At 50.2% G+C, this 19,085-nt stretch overlaps 1 protein-coding gene across 1 annotated transcript in view; it reads left to right on the top strand.

Annotated features, from left to right (window-relative positions):
- The first annotated feature begins 433 nt into the window (after positions 1-433).
- The window catches only part of LOC146205642 (uncharacterized), a 41,209-nt gene continuing 22,557 nt past the window's right edge, over positions 434-19,085 (top strand). The window contains exons 1-2 of the mRNA XM_084607566.1: positions 434-721; positions 871-1,054. Coding sequence (XP_084463692.1) covers positions 434-721; positions 871-1,054 — 472 coding nt within the window. The remainder of the gene's footprint in view (positions 722-870; positions 1,055-19,085) is intronic.

Genomic DNA, 19,085 nt, shown 5'->3' on the forward strand with positions numbered 1-19,085 from the left:
AGGCCACGCGTGCGCATTCATACGGCTTAGTTGTAACGAGGCTTTTTTATGTCGGGTGGTAGCCTACGCTATCGCTTCATACCCTTAAAGACGCAGCTTGATTGTCCTCGCAATTGTGATTTGTGGTGGTCATATTAAATGTTCACTGCGGTCGATGTTAGGTCTTGCTGAGGCAATTATTTGCGCATTAAACCTGTCGCCGACTAGGTCTCTGACAGGCGTGCCGTCGCCAGTTAGCGGTAACACGATTACTTCGACGGTATCGTTCCCAGTGTTTTAAGCAATGGCGCTGACAATACTACTTCCCACTGTTCTAGTGTCCGGAGAAGAAACGGTTATGCTGTCCAACCTCGGATAAAGCTGCAGTACGTAGCTCGGCCATCTCCACCGAGGTCAACTCGCAAATACTCAATCGCCCCAGAGTCATCGCGCCATGAACCGAGCTCGGAAGGCCGCTGCTGGCCCCATCCAGTTCAGTGAAGAGTTCAAGCAGGAGTTACTGGCCGCAGTTGCGGCGATCAAAAGGGAACCACCAACTGTAGAGAGCCCTCAGGCTGCTCAGGATTGCTGCCCTAGAGCGTCCGGTGAGCTAGGCTGGAAGCAGCCCCTACCAGTCGTGTCTGCCACCTCGTGCAGCTGCCACAGGTTCGATGATATACACCTGCACGTCACCGTCCTGTGCCCGTGTGCTCGGGCGACCACTACCGACAGAGCGACGCAGGTATACACAAACGTGCTACTCCAGTGGTCCATAAATTTGTTTCTGTGACTTTTGTTCACGAATGGAGCAGCTGTACTTACCGTTTCTTCTGTACATCTCAATATTTGTTCTTTTATCGCCTGCCTGTCTGCCATTTTTTCTCTGCGCAGACTGATTGCATGCCCAGAGATGACAACCAGAGGTGCAGCTTGCGGGCTGTTGGGACAGTCGCAGACCAGCCTCAGGCGTCCAACCAGTGGTTGTTCAGCCGAACACGCATGAACGAGCTTGCAGCGAGCGTTCCCAATGGCACCTTCATGAATCCTCTTCAACAATCTGGGACGGGAAATGGTGGTGAGTAGCATTCACCGTTACTCATCGACATGGTGAGTAGCACATTAGTGTGCATATAGAAGACAAGAAGAAGCGTGCCTTTTACGCCGAGTTATATAATATTGCAAATTTAGATATCCTATACTTCTGTAATGATGCCCACGAACTGCGCGAACGTTAGTACCTATCAAGGGGACACTTCGGAGGACATCGATTAAAACCTCAGCATCCGCATTTTGCTGGCCGGAATTACCTCCAATGCGAGTGTGAAATTACCATGTCTCACGGCCTCCTTAGAGCTTAGTTTCTGTGGCCGGTAGAAACATCGCTTCAACATGTGCTTCCCATTACGGGATATTCACTGCTCGTAAAGAGGTCAGTATAGAGAATGAATAATAAGAGCACTAGTGTTAGTACTTATGTAAGAATCAGTTAGAAATAAAACAATAGTTGCGAAATGTCGGTCCAAATGTGGAACTGCGCCAAATTCTTCAAGTGCCAAATAATAGAACGATGACAAATTCCGGCGGCATCGCCGTAACAACGCGTGGAGCCGTCAGGTATTTTCCGGGTCTCGGCTGCAGCCGGTGGTCTCTCCGTGTAGCCGGAGCTTTATTGTTCACTTGAATTACCACGCGCACACCATGCATAACTGGAAACTGCCACTGGAAATATTTCGTTAAGGAATGTATTTCGTGAGAGGGTAGCTTGGGGGCTGGGGGGGGGGGGGGGGGACCGTTATGTCAGACTTCCTTCGTACAATATTTAATGCCTGTTGGAAAGTGTTGTTCTAATAATTAAGCAACTCATGCTGCAGAATAAGTCGCGTAAGGCAAGCACCATGATTAATTTGCCTTAGCGAGCTTAACGTACCCTTGTACTATGCCCTTTTGGCTATTTCTTATTCTGCCTGCATCAATGGCCTTGTCGGGCCTCCACATCGAAGGCGGTTGGGATTTCAAACGTTGTACCACTGGCGAGATATCGCTCTCTATTAACACCGTCGCTTGCGGTGCGATGCCAAATTATCTCAAACAGCGTTAGTGTCACAACGTCTGCAGTGAGTCAAGTAGTACCGTGCGTGCGTATGTCTGTGCGTATGTCTGCGAGGGTGTGCGTGTAATTCTGCCTGTTTGGGTGTGTGTCTGTAATTCAGCTATTGAATTTGGTGGTACGACGTAGGCATCTTATCGACCAGTGCAAGAATATTTTTCAATTCTCCCCTAATCTCTAAGTAGTCGGTTTGCATTTCATCTTTTCAAACTTCCTGTGATGGTTCCAGTCAATTCTAATGCAAGCAATGCAAGCTGCAAAAATGTTGTCCTTACTGTAGTCAGTTATGGCTGATTAAATCCACATCCAATCCAGATTAAATCCAGTCCAGAGAAATGCTCACCTTTTTGCGGTGTAAAAACTCCGATCTGCCTTTTTTGCAGCTACCTTATTAGTTTTCATATATGCGAGCTGGGGATGGCTTTTCATTAACCGGGCTGGAAACGCATTGTGGTAAAAACTCCAGGTGGTCAGAAATAATCTGGAACCTTCACTGCTGAACTTTCATCAGCGCACGCAATTTTTCACAAAGTTTACCCATACCTCACCAAAAGCTCTCCAAGAAGATCAATATTAAACTTGTGCAACGCATGTCTATTAAATAGAGTGCATTATGTATTATTGAACAATAATATTAGGTTCCGCACCCGGTTGTAACGAGCAAAATCAAGAAATTGCGGTCGACAGCATTCAGTCTTGGTTATTTACCCACTTTTCAGCTGGCGCCGGTTAATGGTAGACATCACCTGATATATTGAGTGTCCAGTTATATGGAATGCACTACTGCTGGATTTATATTAGTTAAAAAAAGCATACTGTATTTCTGCTGCGATTTAGAGGTCCCATTCTGCTGAGCGCCTAATAAGGAACCCATTCACTAGTTAACAGACGTCGAACAAAGCGCAGAAATCTTTTTTTACATACATATATATATATTGTAAGGAAGAAGATGATACAGCGCCGTTCGACGACCTGCCTTTTGAACAACGCCGGGATCCCTGAGTATCTTCGCTCCTAGACGTCCTCACCGCGTCCTCAACGTGTTCATTCCCGCGAGCCCTTCTTCGCCAAGCTTCCCATTTTACGATCCGGGGTGGTCTGCTGTATCGCAAAAGCTTTCGCCCGGATGGTCGCAAATGGCTCTCGGTCATTCCCCGCCATCTTCGCACAGAAATTTGTGCCCATCATCACGCCGACCCGCAAAGCGCACATGCTGGCCTGTTGAAGACATACGAGCGTCTTCGCCAGCGGTACTACTGACGGGGGATGTACAACTTTGTCCGCCGCTATATTCGGTCCTGTACTGCTTGTCAGCAGCGGAAGTCGTCTCCGCGCCCCTCCGCCGGCCCGTTACAGCTATTGCATTGTCCAGCGCGACCCTTTGATCGTGTCGGCATCGACCTCTATGATCCCCTTCCATCTTCGACATCAGGCAACCGGTGGATAATAGTCGCCATGGATCACCTCACTCGCTACGCGGAGACTGCAGCCCTGCCTACGACTAGTACTTGTGAGGTCGCCTCCTTCATCCTGCGTCACTTCGATCTACGTCACGGGGCTCCTCGTGAACTTCTCAGTGACCTTGGCCGCGTCTTCCTATCTCAAGGGGTCAGCGAGCTGTTGGAAGCTTGCCAAACAATACATCGAACCACCACAGCTTACCATCCTCAAACCAACGGCCTCACATAAAGGTTTAACCGAACGCTTGGTGACATGCTCGCCTTGTACGTTTCTTCTGACGCGTCTAATTGGGATCAGGTGCCTCCATACATCACCTATACCTATAACACAGCGTCTCAGGCAACGGCTGGATTTTCCCCATCCTTTCTCCTATACGGTCGTAAGCCTTCCTGTCTACTGGACACCATAATTCCTTACCACCCCGACAGTTCAGAGTACACTTCTCTTTCCGCTGTTGCCCGTAATGCTGAGCAGTGCCGTCAGCTGGCGCGCTCAATCATGTCGGACATTCAAGACCTTCGCCGACATGAGTGCGGTCACGGCAAGCCCGCTGCTGACTTTCCTACCTACACCCTCGTATTGGCTCTGTGTTCCGGCTGATCCAAATTCTCTGCAAAGTATAATGGCCCTTATCGTGTATTAGAGCGTACATCACCAGTTAACTACGTCGTGGAGCCGGCAAAGCCTTCTTCAGACCACCGTAGCCGCGGGCGAGAAGTTGTTCATGTCAGTCGACTTAAGCCATACTACAACCCCCTTGTCATACCCTCGCCCTAAGTCGCCAGGATGGCTCCCTCTTTCCGCCGGGGCAATTGTAAGGAAGAAGATGATACAGCGCCGAAGCTAACGACGATGAAGACGCCGATCAGCTGGCGCGCGCACTGAGCGCTCGGACCGTCTTGTTCGGACGATATTGTGCCTCGCTCTAGGATTGCCTTGTGTCACCGGTCGCAGTCTCCAGTCCTCTGAATAACTGCCAATAAATCACTCTTAAATAAAATAAATCCCTCTACAATTCGCAGTGGAGCGTCAGGCGTACCGAATCACGAAGACAACGACCAACTTCTTCGTCCTCGAGAGCGCCAGCACGCGATGCATGTCAGTGGCAATAACGATGAAGATTACCACACTACAGTTTCCCCCCGGGCAGAGGAGGAGCCATCCTGGCGACTCATGGAGCCGATAGGACAGACGTATCGTAGTATGGCTTGATTCGGTCCACATGAACTATTTCGTGTCCACGGCGACGCAAGTCCGCAGAGGTCGTAACGGGCTCCACTACGTAGTTGACAGGAGATGTTTTTTGAAGGACTCGGTATGAACCGTTATACCGAGCAAGAAGCTTCTTTGAAAGGCCGGTGGTTGTGGCAGGAACCCAGAGCCACACCAAGGATTTGGGTGTACAAGAAGGAACCTCGCCATTGTCACGATGGTGTTTTTGTTGCCACTGGTTTTCCTTTGTAAGCGAGCGAGCTAGCTGGCGGAATTCTTCTGCGTACTGGGCGGCGTCCGAGAGTGGCGTTGACTCAGAAACATAAGGGCGGTAGGGCAAAAGCGCGTCCATTGTGTAGGTTGGCTCGCGCCCGTAAAGAAGAAAGAAGGGAGAGAATCCAGTGGTAGTCTGTATCGCAGTGTTATACGTGTAGGTTACGAAAGGAAGAACCTGGTCCCAGTTGGAATGAGCGTCGTTAACGTACATGGCCAGCATGTCACTCAGAGTACGGTTTAAACGTTCTGTCACACCATTCATCTGAGGGTGGTAAGAAGTAGCGGTGCGATGAATGATGCGGCATTCTTTCAGTAGGGCCTCAAGAGCGTCGGACAAGAACACGCGTCCGCGGTTACTGAGCAGCTTGTTCGGAGTCCTGTGGCGAAGAATCAAGTTGTGGAGAAGGAACAAAACAAGATCTCTTGCTGAGGCAGAGGGTAACGGTGATGTTCCAGTGTAGCGAGTAAGATGGTCTACTGCCACGATAATCCACCGGTTTCCAGTGGCAGTAGTAGGAAGAGGGCCATAGAGATCTATACCAACGCGGTCAAACGGACGAGCAGGACAGCGTAACGGCTGCAACAAAACAGGGGACTTCTGAGGAGTTTTTCGGCGTTGACAAGATTCGAAAGCGCGCACGAAATGTCGTACAAAGCGGTACATTTCATGCCAGTAAAATAGCAGATGTAGGTGCGTGTAGGTTTTCAATACGCCACCGTGAGCACACTGTGGGTCTTCATGGTACGCAGCGCAAATTTCGGCGCGGAGATGACGCGGGATGACTAGAAGCCACTTCCGTCCATCAAGCAAATCATTGCGGCGATAGAGAAGACCGTCACGAATGGAGAAGTGGTGGGCTTGCCGGACGAACGCTTTGGATGAATGACCGAGAGTAGGACATGAGAGAAAATCCAAAAGTGCCCTGATCCAGGAGTCATTCCGCTGTTCGGTAGCCATGTCGATAGTGGCAAGAGTAGACAAATCGTAAGCACAGACGTGGTCAGACGAGGTATCACTTGGCAATGGCGAGCGGGAAAGAGCATCCGCGTCCGTATGCTTCAGACCTGACCGATAAATGACATGTTATACTCCTGGAGACGGAGAGCCCAGCGAGCAAGGCGACCACATGGGTCTTTCAGAGAGGCGAGCCAGCACAAAGCATGGTGATCGCTCACAACATAAAACGGTCGGCCATACACATAGGGATGAAATTTCCCGATGGCCCAAATAATGGCCAAATATTCCCTTTCTGTGACTGAATAATTAGAAACTGCTTTCGTCAATGTTCGGCTGGGGTATGCCACAACATACTCGTTGAAACCAGGCTTACGTTGGGTAAGGACGGCACCAAGTCCAATACCGCTGGCGTCAGTGTGGATCTCCGTAGGCGCAGTCAGATCAAAGTGGCGTAGAATGGGAGGCGAAACCAAAAGGCGGCGTAAAGTGTTAAAGGCTTTGTCGCAGGCTGGAGTCCAGGAGGAAAGGTCGGAGCTGCCGGTAAGGAGCTGGATCAGAGGAGCGATGATAGAGGCGAAGTTCGAGATGAAGCGTCGAAAGTAGGAGCAGAGGCCGATAAAGCTCCGGAGCTGCTTCAGGGAGGTTGGTGGGATCAGGAATAATGCCGTCCTTAGAGACTACGTGGCCTAGAATTGTGAGTTTTCGAGCGGCAAAATGGCACTTCTTCAAATTCAACTCAAGCCCAGCGTTGGCGAGACACGTGAGAACATGCTTTAGACGGAGAAGGTGTGAAGAAAAGTCGGTAGAAAAAACTACGATGTCATCCAGATAACAAAGACAGGTCTGCCACTTGAGTCCACGAAGAACAGTGTCCATCAGGCGCTCGAAAGTAGCTGGGGCATCGCAAAGGCCAAAGGGCATAACGTTGGACTCGTATAAGCCATCCGGTGTTTTAAAGGCAGTTTTCGAGCAGTCATCATCAGCCATCGGTACCTGCCAGTAGCCAGATCGCAAATCCAATGAGGAGAAATACTCGGCTCCCTGTAAACAGTCCAAGGCGTCGTCGATTCGCGGCAGAGGATAGACATCTTTGCGCGTGATCTTGTTTAGTCTACGGTAATAGACGCAAAACCGGAGGGAACCATCTTTCTTTGTGACCAAAACAACCGGTGAAACCCATGGACTGTTAGATGGCTGTATGACGCCCCGGTGAAGCATGTCGTCCACGTTATCAGCAATGACTTGGCGCTCAGAGGCTAACACGCGATAAGGACGCTGTCGTAAAGGTGCGTTTGTACCAGTGTCGATTGTGTGCGTAACGACAGACGTGCGACCCAGAGCAGTGTGAGGAAGGTCGAAGGTAGAAGAGAAGTTCTGCAGAAGGGCAGCGAGCTGATCGCGTTGTGCGGGTGGAAGATCTGCGTCAATAGCTTGTTGAAGAAGTCGCTATATCGCAAGAGGTAATGAAGTAGGCGCGGCAGGAAGAGTATTTACAAGCGCGGGATCAAGTTCTTCAATACGCCCGAGACACTCGCCGCGTAGCAGGACGGACGGGCACGAAAATGGATTTGAGACGTACATTGCACTAAGGCCTTCTTCGAACTTGAGGACAGCAAATAGAAGCAGGAGTCAAGGATGGCGTGAAGCTGCGTCGGAAGGTGTGAATAAGACAGTCGAACTAATAGCGCTTTCAAAGGAGAGTGGAACGAGGGCAGCAGAAAATGGAGGAATGTCTGTGTCATTGGCGACGAGGAGTTTTGCAGGCCGGGTAGGGACGTCACACAAGACGGTATCGCAAAGAGGTAAAAAGGAAACTTCCGCGCGGGCGCTGTCAATAACGGCATGAGTGGAAAGGAAATCGTAGCCCAGGAAGAGCAGCCAGTCGTGTGAGCAGCGAGACAGTACAATAAACTCGGTGGTGTATAAGACGTCTTCGATGAGAACACGGGCCGTGCACGCCGCTGATGGATGAATGCGCTGTGAGGAGGCGGATCGAAGCGAAAAGTCGGAAAGCGCGGTGGTCACCTTACGAAGACGATGGCAAAGAGCTTCAATGATGACGGATACGGCAGCGCCCGTGTCGACAAGAGCGAGTATTGTGACGCCGTCGACAAACACTTGTATTACGTTAGTGGGAGAACACCGAGGACTTGAAGAGTTCGAACCAAGCGCAGTTCTTGCCCCGGGATCTGCGACTGTTAGTTTCCCTCAACAGTGCCGGTAGAACGTCGAAGTGGGGACAGGGAACGGCGACGAGGGGAAGGTGATCGGCGAGTGGTATACGTTTGATTGCCGCGAGATACAAAGTCGGAACCGGGCGGAGTTCTCGGCGAGGGCTGGTCCGTATCGTAGGAGTACTTCCAGAGGTCAGCTCGAGAAGGTGGAAGGGGTCGGCGGCAGAGGCGTGCGACATGGCCCGGCAGCCCGCAAGAGTAGCAAATTGGCCGGTTGTCGGCGGTTCGCCAAGGGTTCGTAGGGCGTTGGCGTACCCTTGGAATAGGGACATGGAATGCAGACCCATGCAAAGGCGATAGAAGGTTGGAAGGAGTGGCCTGGTAGAAAAGAGAATCTGATGGCATTAGCGGCCTGGCCACAACTTGGGCGTAAGTCAGTGGTGCCGTTACTTGCGCCGGCACGGGGCTGGGCGGCAGCACAGGGCTGGGCGGGAGCATGGAGCTGGGCTGAAGAACATCAGCGATCTGATCTTGCACGGCACGCCGTATGGTAGCGGCCAAAGACGGAGCCATGTCAGGAACAAGGCGGCCAGTATCCTGTAACTGAGGGATCAGTGATAGCTGGCGGGCGACCTCTTCTCGAACGAACGCTTTGATTTGTTGAAGCAAAGGGCTGTCCTCTGATGGAGTAGAACCGCCCAGCGCTAGTGCAGAGATGGCATCGTCTCTACCACTGGACCGTCGGGTAGAAGCGCGCTTTTTACGAAGCTCGTCATAGCTCTGGCGACGTTTGATCACGTCACTGACCTTGGCAGGACTTTTCACCCACAGCATCTCGCACGCGTCCTGAGAGATGCCCTTTAGGATGTTTTTGATCCTATCCGCTTCGGACATTAGGGGGTCGACACGCTTGCAGAGGTCAACAATGTCTTCTATATAACTGGTGAACGACTCTTCGGCCTGCTGAGTGCGCTCGCGCAAGCGTTGTTCTGCTCGAAGCTTGCGAACTGCAGGGCGGCCGAACACTTCCGAAAAATTCTTCTTAAATGCAGACCAAGATGGCAGGTCTAGCTCGTGGTTGCGAAACCAGAGATTCGCCACGTCAGTCAGATAAAAGATTACGTTACTTAGTTTGGTAATGTCGTCCCATCTGTTGTAGCTACTGACACGCTCGTACGTCGACAACCAATCGTCGTCTTGATCGGCCGTGCCACTGAAGGGGCATGGGTCACGCTGCCGTAGAGCTCTAGAACAGAGGACCGTGGTTGGGAGGGGTGGCGATGTCGAGGCGGTATCATCCGGCATGGTGGACGCAGATAGCAATGTGCGGCTTCTTAGTTCCAGGGTGGACGGGAACGTACCCAGCACCTCCACCAATTGTAGGGGGTTTGTTTATTCAGTCCACGCAGAGGGATTCAGCTGCTCAGGATGAATTCGCAGCGGAGCGTCAGGCATACCGAATCACGAAGACAACGACCAACTTCTTCGTCCTCGAGAGCGCCAGCACACCATGCATGTCAGTGGCAATAACGATGAAGACTACCACACTACAATATCTATCTATCTATCTATCTATCTATCTATCTATCTATCTATCTATCTATCTATCTATCTATCTATCTATCTATCTATCTATATATATATATATATATATATATATATATATATATATATATATATATATATATATATATATATATATATATTGTAGGGGTGTGTTTATTCGGTGAACCCAGGTGATTCCAGCCGCTCAGGGGAGACTCGCAGCGAAGCGTCAGGCGTGGCGAAAGAGCAAGGCAGCGAACAACTTCTTCGTCCTTGAGAGCGGCATCACGCGACGCATGTCAGTGGTTATATCGATGAAGATTACCACACTACAGTTTCCCCCCGGGCAGAGAAGGAGCCATCCTGGCGACTCATGGTGCCGAAAGGACAGACGGATCGTAGTAGGGCTTGATTCGGTCCACATGAACTATTTCGCGTCCACGGCGACGCAAGTCCGCAGATGGCGTAACCGGCTCAACTACGTAGTTCACAGGAGATGTTTTTTGAAGGACTCGGTATGGACCGTGATACCAAGCAAGAAGCTTCTTTGACAGGCCGGCGGTTGTGGCAGGAACCCAGAGCCACACCAGGGAGTTGGGCGCATATGAAGGCGCCTCACCAGTGTCACGATGGTGTTTTTGTTGCCACTGATTTTCCTTTGTAAGCGAACGAGCGAGCTGACGGCATTCTTCTGCGTACTGGGCGGCGTCCGAGAGTGGCGTCGATTCAGAAACATCAGGGCGGTAGGGAAAAAGCGCGTCCATTGTGCAGGTTGGCTCGCGCCCGTAAAGAAGAAAAAAGGGAGAAAATCCGGTGGTGGTCTGTATCGCAGTGTTGTACGCGTAGGTTACGAAGGGAAGAACGTGGTCCCAGTTGGAATGAGCGTCGTTGACGTACATGGCCAGCATGTCACTCAGAGTACGGTTGAAGCGTTCTGTCAGGCCATTCGTCTGAGGGTGGTAAGAAGTAGCGGTGCGATGAATGATGCGACATTCTTTCAGTAGGGCCTCGAGAGCGTCGCACAAGAAAACGCGTCCGCGGTCACTGAGCAGTTCCTTCGGAGTCCCGTGGCGAAGAATCAAGTTGTTGAGAATGAACAAAGCAACGTCTCTTGCAGAGGCAGAGGGTAACGGTGATGTTTCAGTGTAGCGAGTCAGATGGTCTACTGCCACAATAATCCACCGGTTTCCAGCAGGAGTAGTCGGAAGAGGGCCATAGAGATCTATGCCAACGCGGTCAAACGGACGAGCAGGGCAGGGTAACGGCTGCAACGAAACAGAGGACTTCTGAGGCGTTTTTCGGCGTTGACAAGATTCGCAAGCGCGCACGAAATGTCTTATGAAGCGGTACATTCCACGCCAGTAAAATCGCAGACGTAGGCGCGTGTAGGTTTTCAATACGCCACCGTGAGCACATTGTGGGTCACCATGGTACGCAGCACAAATGTCGGCACGGAGATGACGCGGGATGACTAGAAGCCACTTCCGTCCATCAAGCAAATAATTGCGGCGATAGAGAAGACCGTCACGAATGGAGAAGTGGTGGGCTTGGCGGACGAGCGCTTTGGATGAATGACCGGGAGTAGGACTTGAGAGAAAATCCAAAAGTGCATTGATCCAGGGGTCATTCCGCTGCTCGGTAGCCATGTCGATAGTTGTAAGAGTCGACAAATCGTAGGCACAGACGTGGTCAGACGAATTATCTCTAGGCAATGGCGAGCGGGAAAGAGCATCCGCGTCCGTATGCTTTAGGCCTGATCGATAAATGACATGAATGTCAAACTCCTGGAGACGAAGAGCCCAGCGAGCAAGGCGACCGGATGGGTCTTTCAGAGAGGCAAGCCAGCACAAAGCGTGGTGATCGGTCACAACGTAAAACGGTCGACCATACACATAAGGACGAAATTTTCCGATAGCCCAAATAATGGCCAAACATTCCCTTTCTGTGACTGAATAATTAGATTCTGCCTTTGTCAATGTTCGGCTGGCGTATGCCACAACATACTCGCTGTAACCAGGCTTACGTTGGGTAAGGACGGCACCAAGCCCAATACCGCTGGCATCAGTGTGGATCTCCGTAGGCGCAGCCGGATCAAAGTGGCGTAGAATGGGCGGCGAAACCAAAAGGCGGCGTAAAGTGTCGAAGGCTTTATCGCAGGCTGGAGTCCAGGCGGAAAGGTCGGAGCTGCCGGCAAGGAGCTGGGTGAGAGGAGCGATGATAGAGGCGAAGTTCAAGATGAAACGTCGAAAGTAGGAGCAGAGGCCGATAAAGCTCCGAAGCTGCTTCAGGGAGGTTGGCTTCGGGAACTCTGCAACTGCGCGAAGTTTGGTGGGGTCGGGAAGAATGCCGTCCTTAGAAACTACGTGGCCTAAAATTGCGAGTTTTCGGGCGGCAAAGTGGCACTTCTTCAAATTCAACTGAAGCCCAGCGCCGGCGAGACACGTGAGGACATCCTTTAGGCGGAGAAGGTGAGAAGAAAAGTCGGCAGAAAAAACTACGATGTCGTCCAGATAACAAAGACAGGTCTGCCACTTGAGTCCACGAAGAACAGTGTCCATCAGGCGCTCGAAAGTAGCCGGGGCATTGCAGAGGCCAAAGGGCATAACGTTGAACTCGTATAATCCATCCGGTGTTATAAAGGCAGTTTTCGAGCGGTCATTATCAGCCATCGGTACTTGCCAGTAGCCGGAGCGCAAATCCGAAGAGGAGAAATACTCGGCTCTCTGTAAACAGTCCAAGGCGTCGTCGATTCGCGGCAAAGGATAGACATCTTTGCGCGTGATTTTGTTAAGCCTACGGTAATCGACGCAAAACCGGATGGAACCATCTTTCTTGGTGACCAAAACAACCGGAGAAGCCCATGGACTGTTAGATGGCTGTATGATGCCCCGGCGAAGCATGTCGTCCACGTTGTCAGCAATGACTTGGCGCTCAGAGGCCGACACGCGATAAGGACGCTGTCGTAAAGGTGCGTTTGTACCAGTGTCGATTGCGTGCGTAACGACAGACGTGCGACCCAGAGCAGTGTGAGGAAGGTCGAAGGCAGAAGTGAAGTTCTGTAGAAGAGCAGCGAGTTGATCGCGTTGTGCGGGTGGGAGATCTGCGTCAATAGCTTGTTGAAGAACATCGGGTGGTGTCGAAGCGGTCACTGTATCGCAAGAGCTGAGCACATTAACGTCTAATGGAGTAGGCGTTGCAGGAAGAGTATTTACAAGCTCGGGATCAAGTTCTTCAATACGACCGAGACACTCGCCGCGTAGCAGGACGGACGGGCACGAAAATGGATTTGAGACGTACATTGCACTAAGGCCATCTTCGAACTTGAGGACAGCAAATGGAAGCAGGAGGCAGGGATGGCGTGAAGCGGCGTCGGAAGGTGTGAAGAAGACAGTCGAACTAATAACGCTTTCACAGGAGAGTGGAATGAGGGCAGCAGAAAATGGAGGAATGTCTGTGTCACTGGCGACGAGGAGTTTTGCAGGCCGGGTAGGGACGTCACACAAGACGGTATCACAAAGAGGTAAAAAGGAAACTTCCGCGCGGGCGCAGTCAATAACGGCATGATGAGCGGAAAGGAAATCGTAGCCCAGGATGATGTCGTGTGAGCAGTGAGCCAGTACAATAAACTCGATGGTGTATAAGACGTCTTCGATGAGAACACGGGCCGTGCACGCTGCTGAGGGATGAATGCGCTGGGATGAAGCGGTGCGAAGCGAAAAGTCGGGTAGTGCGGTGGTCACCTTGCGAAGACGACGGCAAAGAGATTCACTGATGACGGATACGGCAGCGCCCGTGTCAACAAGAGCGAGTATTGCGACACCGTCGACGAACACTTGTATTACGTTTGCGGGAGAAGACGGAGGACTTGAAGAGTTCGAACCAAGCGCAGTTCTTGCCCCGGGAACTGCGACTGTTAGTTTCCCTCAACAGCGCCGGTAGAACGTCGGGGAAGCGGTGATGGTGAACGGCGACGAGGGGAAGATGATCGGCGAGAGGTATACGTTTGATTGTCCCGAGGAACGAACTCGGAACCGGGTTGAGTTCTCGGCGAGGGCTGGTCGGCGTCGTACGTGTAGTTCCAGGGGTCAGGGCAAGAAGGTGGAAGGCGTTGGCGGCAAAGACGGGCTACATGGCCCGGCAGCCCACAAGAGTAGCAAATTGGCCGGTTGTCTGCGGTGCGCCAAGGGTTCGTAGGGCGTTGGCGTACCCTTGGAATACGGACATGGAACGCCGACCCAGGCGATGGTGAAGGATGGTTGGAAGGGGCGGCCTGGTAGGAAACAGGTGCGGTTGGCATTAGCGGTCTGGCCGCAACTTGGGCGTACGTTAGTGGTGCCGTTACTTGCGGTGGCACGGGGCTGGTCGGAAGCACTGGGCTGGGCGAGAGCACGGAACTGGGCGAAAGGACATCAGCGATATGGTCTTGCACGGCACGCCGTATGGTAGGGGCCAAAGACGGAGCCATGTCAGGAACAAGGCGACCAGTGTCTTGTAATTGAGGGACCAGGGATAGCTGGCGGGCGACCTCTTCGCGAACGAAGGCTTTTATCTGTTGAATCAAAGGGCTGTCCTCAGATGAAGTAGAACCACCCAGTGCTAGTGTAGAAATGGTGTCGTCTCTAAAACCGGACCGCCGGGTAGAAGCGCGCTGCTTTCGAAGCTCGTCGTAGCTCTGGCAAAGTTTAATCACTTCACTGACGGAGGCAGGATTTTTCAGCCAGAGCATCTGACACGCGTCCTCGGAGATACCTTTCAAGATGTGTCCGATCTTAGCCGCTTCGGACATTACTGGGTCGACACGTTTGCACAGGTCAACGATGTCCTCTATATAACTTGTGAATGACTCGTCGGCATGCTGTGTGCGCTCACGCAAGCGTTGTTCTGCTCGGAGTTTGCGAACTGCAGGACGGCCAAACACTTCCGAAAAATTCTTCTTAAATGCAGACCAAGATGGCAGGTCTGCCTCATGGTTGCGAAACCAGAGGTTCGCCACGTCGGTCAGGTAAAAGATTACGTTACCTAGCTTAATAGTGTCGTCCCATCTGTTATAACTGCTGACACGTTCATACGCCGACAACCAGTCGTCGACGTCTTGTTCAGCCGTGCCACTGAAGAGGCATGGATCACGCTGCCGTAGAACGCCAGAACACAGTACCGTGGTTGGTAGGGGCGCCGATGTCGAGGTGGTCTCGTCTGGCATGGTGGAAGCAGTGGTCAACGTGCGGCTTCTAAGTTCCAGGGTGGATGGGAACGTACCCAGCAGCACCTGCACCAATTGTAGGGGTGTGTTTATTCGGTGAACCCAGGTGATTCCAGCCGCTCAGGGGAGACTCGCAGCGAAGCGTCAGGCGTGGCGAAAGAGCAAGGCAGCGAACAACTTCTTCGTCCTTGAGAGCGGCATCACGCGACGCATGTCAGTGGTTATATCGATGAAGATTACCACACTACAATATATATATATATATATATATATATATATATATATATATATATATATATATATATATATATATAAAGCTCAAGCCTAGCGCTAATTTTCAATGATCTGAGACTATTCGGGTACGCATTCAATGGACCAAGCGATCGTCGGCACGTGACTCCATGGTACAGACTTGTTGCTCATGGCCACGTTTTCTTGCACTGGCGAATTCTTATCTCAGTATTAAAAAAAAATCGCTATGACACCATCACAGAACGTAACTTAATCGCTCACAGTGATGGAGCTAGTCGGCGTACAGTACAGATTCCGGAAAGGCATTATCCGTAGACTGTATAGGTTGTGATGGCCCTCTTAAGTAGCTGCTTCTAGTAGTTTCACATCAGTCTGCAATCGTTTCATGTGGGGCACTCTCGTGGCCAAGTCACGAAATCTAGTAGAGCGAACAGGTGGCTAAGGTGACCTCGAACGTAGTGCCTTGAATGTCTTTATTTTAAATCTGGGTCACATTTCTCATCTTCTTATAGCTCTGTTACATCCGCTGACCTGAATTAACGCTTCAAGTTGGGCATCAAATTTCATCTATACGTAATCTGATTTGGTGCATAGCATTACAAAGATTCAATCATATCACTGTGAAAAAACCTCCTGGAGACTCCACTGAAGACAGAACAATTTTCACACAATATCACTTCTGGTAACGGATACTAGGAATTAGATAATCACCCTGACTGAATCCTCAACTCAAAGTTTTTGGTATGGTGAGGCGCAACAGAAATATTATTGCGACGACTTTGCTTTTTCTTTTGTCTTTCGATCAGTCATTTACTTCTCGGTACCTTTACATGAGACATTCTTGGAGTTGGTTCCCCCAGGAGCAAATTTCCTGATCGTGCCATGTTACTTCCTCCTTCATAAACTTGCTTCACTATGTAGCGGGGGATCCATGGTTGTGGCCCTCGACTACTGAACCGGGCGACCCAGGTTCGATCCCGGCCGCGACGGCCGCATTTTGAGGTAGCAGAAATGCAAGGCGGCCATGTACTGTGCTATATCATTGCACTTTAAAGAAACTGAAGCGCCGAAAAGTTTCTGATGTATTCGTCTATGAAGTCCCTCATACCATGAGTTCGTTTTTGTACGTTGATCAGTTCAGTCGTTCAGTCGTGTTCGACTCTTCGTGACCTTATGAACCATGTTACGCCACGCTTTCCGGTCTCTCACTGTCTTCCTAACATCACATAACTTCATATGCAGCGCTTCGAGGATGCCATGTAACCACTGCGTTCGCTGCCTACCCCTTCTCCGGTGACCCTCAACCTTTCCCAACATCAAATCTTACTCCAGCGACTCCTCTCTTCTCATCAGATGACCAGAGTAGCTGAACTTTAACTTTAGAATTTGACTCTCCAATGAGCAGTCAGGGTTTATGGTCGACAATATCGACTGATTTGATCTCCGCCAGCACCACAATTCAAACGCGTCAATTCTTCGGCGGTTAGCCTTCTTCACAGTCCAACTCTCGCATCCATGCATCACAACTGGAAAGACCATAGCACGAGTTATACGGATCTTGGTTGGCAGACTAATGTCACTGCTATGTACTAGGCGGTCAAGGCTAACCATGGCTCTCTTTCCAGAAATAGGCGTCTCCTAATTTCATGGCTGCAGTCTCCTTCCGGGGTAATCTTGGAGCCCAAGAAGATAAAATCTGTCACAGCTTCCACTTCTTGTTCCTTGATGCTCCAGGACTTGATAGGGCAAGACGCCATGATCTTTGTCTTTTTAATATTCAGTTTAAGCCCAAACCTCTCACTCTCTTCTTGTACGCGCATCAGAAGTCTGTTGAGTTCCACTTCACTTTCTGCCATTAAAGTGGTATCATCTGCATATCTAAGGTTGTTGATACGTTTTTCAGCAATCTTCACTCCAGCTGAAGACTCGTCCAGACCGGCCTTCCTCATGATGCACTCTGCATATAGGTTAAATTGGCAGGGCGACAGTATGCAGCCTTGTCTCACTCCTTTTTCGATCGGAAACCAATCAGTAAGACCATGCCCAGTTCTGACTGTGGCCTCTTGCCCTTCAAACATGTTCCTGAGGAGAGATGAGGTGAATTGTAACTCCCATCTCTTGGACAGCTTGCCACAATCTGTTGTGATCTACGCAGTCAAACGCTTTCGCATAATCAATAAAGCAGAAGTAGATAGGTTTTTGGAACTCTCTTGCTTTTCCATGATCCAGCGAAGGTTGGCAATCTGGTCTCTTGTTCCTCTGACCTTGCGAAACCCAGCTTGCACGTCCGGAAGCTCCCGATCCACATACTGCTGCAGCCTTCCTTGGAGGATTCTCAACATCACCTTGCTAGCATGTGAAATAAGCGCGATCGTGCGGTAGTTGGAACAATATTTGGCACTGCCTTTCTTTGGAATGGGGATTTAAACTGACCTCCTCCAATCCTGCTGCAACTGCAGGGTTGTCCAAATCTTCTGACATAATGTATGCAGAATGTTAACAGCGTCATGGTTGAGGTTTTGAAGCAACTCAGCTAGAATGCCATCAATTCCGCAGCTTTGTTCTTAGCAAGGCTGGCTAAGGCCCATTCAACTTCACTGTTCTGGATGCCCGGCTCGAAATCAGTAATCACAACCGTCTTATGTTGGGTTTGCATGTCCGGGTCCTTCTTGTACAGTTCTTCTGTGTATTCCTGCCACCTCTTCTTTATCTCTGAGGCTTCAGTGAGGTCCTTGCCTCGTTTGTCCTTTATCATGCCCAGCTTAGCACAGAAGCTTCTTTTGATATCTTTGATTATCTTATACAGAGCTCTTGTGTTATTTAATTAGCTGTTGTCCTCAACTGCTTGGCACTGTATGTTCAGGAAGGCATTCTTATGTCTCCTTGCTATTTTCTGAAAATCCCCATTGAGAACCTTGTATTATTCTCGTTCCCCCATAACTTTTGCCATCCTCCTTTCCTCAGCTATTTGCAAAGCCTCTTCAGATAACCAATTTGCTTTCTTGCATTTCTTTTGCTTTGGAACTACCTTAGTAGCAACTTCTTGTATTATATCACGAACATCAGTCCACATTTCTTCAGGCTCTCTGTCTTCTAGATCTAATTCTTGAAATCGATTCCTCACTTCCACAGCATATTCTGATGGAATTTGATCCAGATCATACCTGAAAGGCCGTCTAGTTTTCTGTGTTTTCCTCAATCGAAGCTTAAATTTGGCAACAAGAAGCTGATGATCAATGCCACAACCGGCCCCAGGCCTTGTTTTTACTGCTTGTATAGCGCTAGATCTCCATCTCTGCTGGCAAAGAATATAATCGATCTGATTCCTGTACACACCGTCCGGTGAAGTCCATGTGTACAGGCGCCTCTTGTGCTTTTGAAAATGAGTATTCGCTATGGCTAGGTTGTTTTCTTGACAAAACTCTACTAGCCTCTGCCCAGCTTTATTTGGCTCACCAAGGCCGAACTTGCCTGTAATTCTGGATATTTCTTCACTCCCCACCTTAGCATTCCAGTCTCCTATGAGAAAAAGGACGTCTGATGATGGAGTGCGGTCTAAAAGGCATTGCAGGTCCGCATAAAATCTTGCAACGTCAGTTTCTTAAGCAGTAGTGGTTGGTGCATAGACTTGGATAACTGTTATGTTGAAAGGGTGACCTTGGATCCGAAGTGAAATCATTCGGTCGTTTCATTGGTTGTACCCTAGCACTGCTTTGCCCATTGTTCCGTTTACTATGAGAGCGACCCCATTCCTTCTCTTGGATTCGTGCCCACAATAAAATACATAATGGTCACCGGAATTAAATTCTCCCATTCCGGTCCACTTGAGCTCGCTGATACCCAAGATATCAATGTTCAATCTGTCCATTTCTCGCTTGACGACATCCAGTTTACCTTGCGTCATAGATCGTACATTCCATG

The sequence above is a fragment of the Amblyomma maculatum genome, chromosome 1, assembly GCF_055883805.1.
Source record: "Amblyomma maculatum isolate TAMU_Amacu chromosome 1, ASM5588380v1, whole genome shotgun sequence".
NCBI lineage: Eukaryota > Metazoa > Arthropoda > Arachnida > Ixodida > Ixodidae > Amblyomma > Amblyomma maculatum.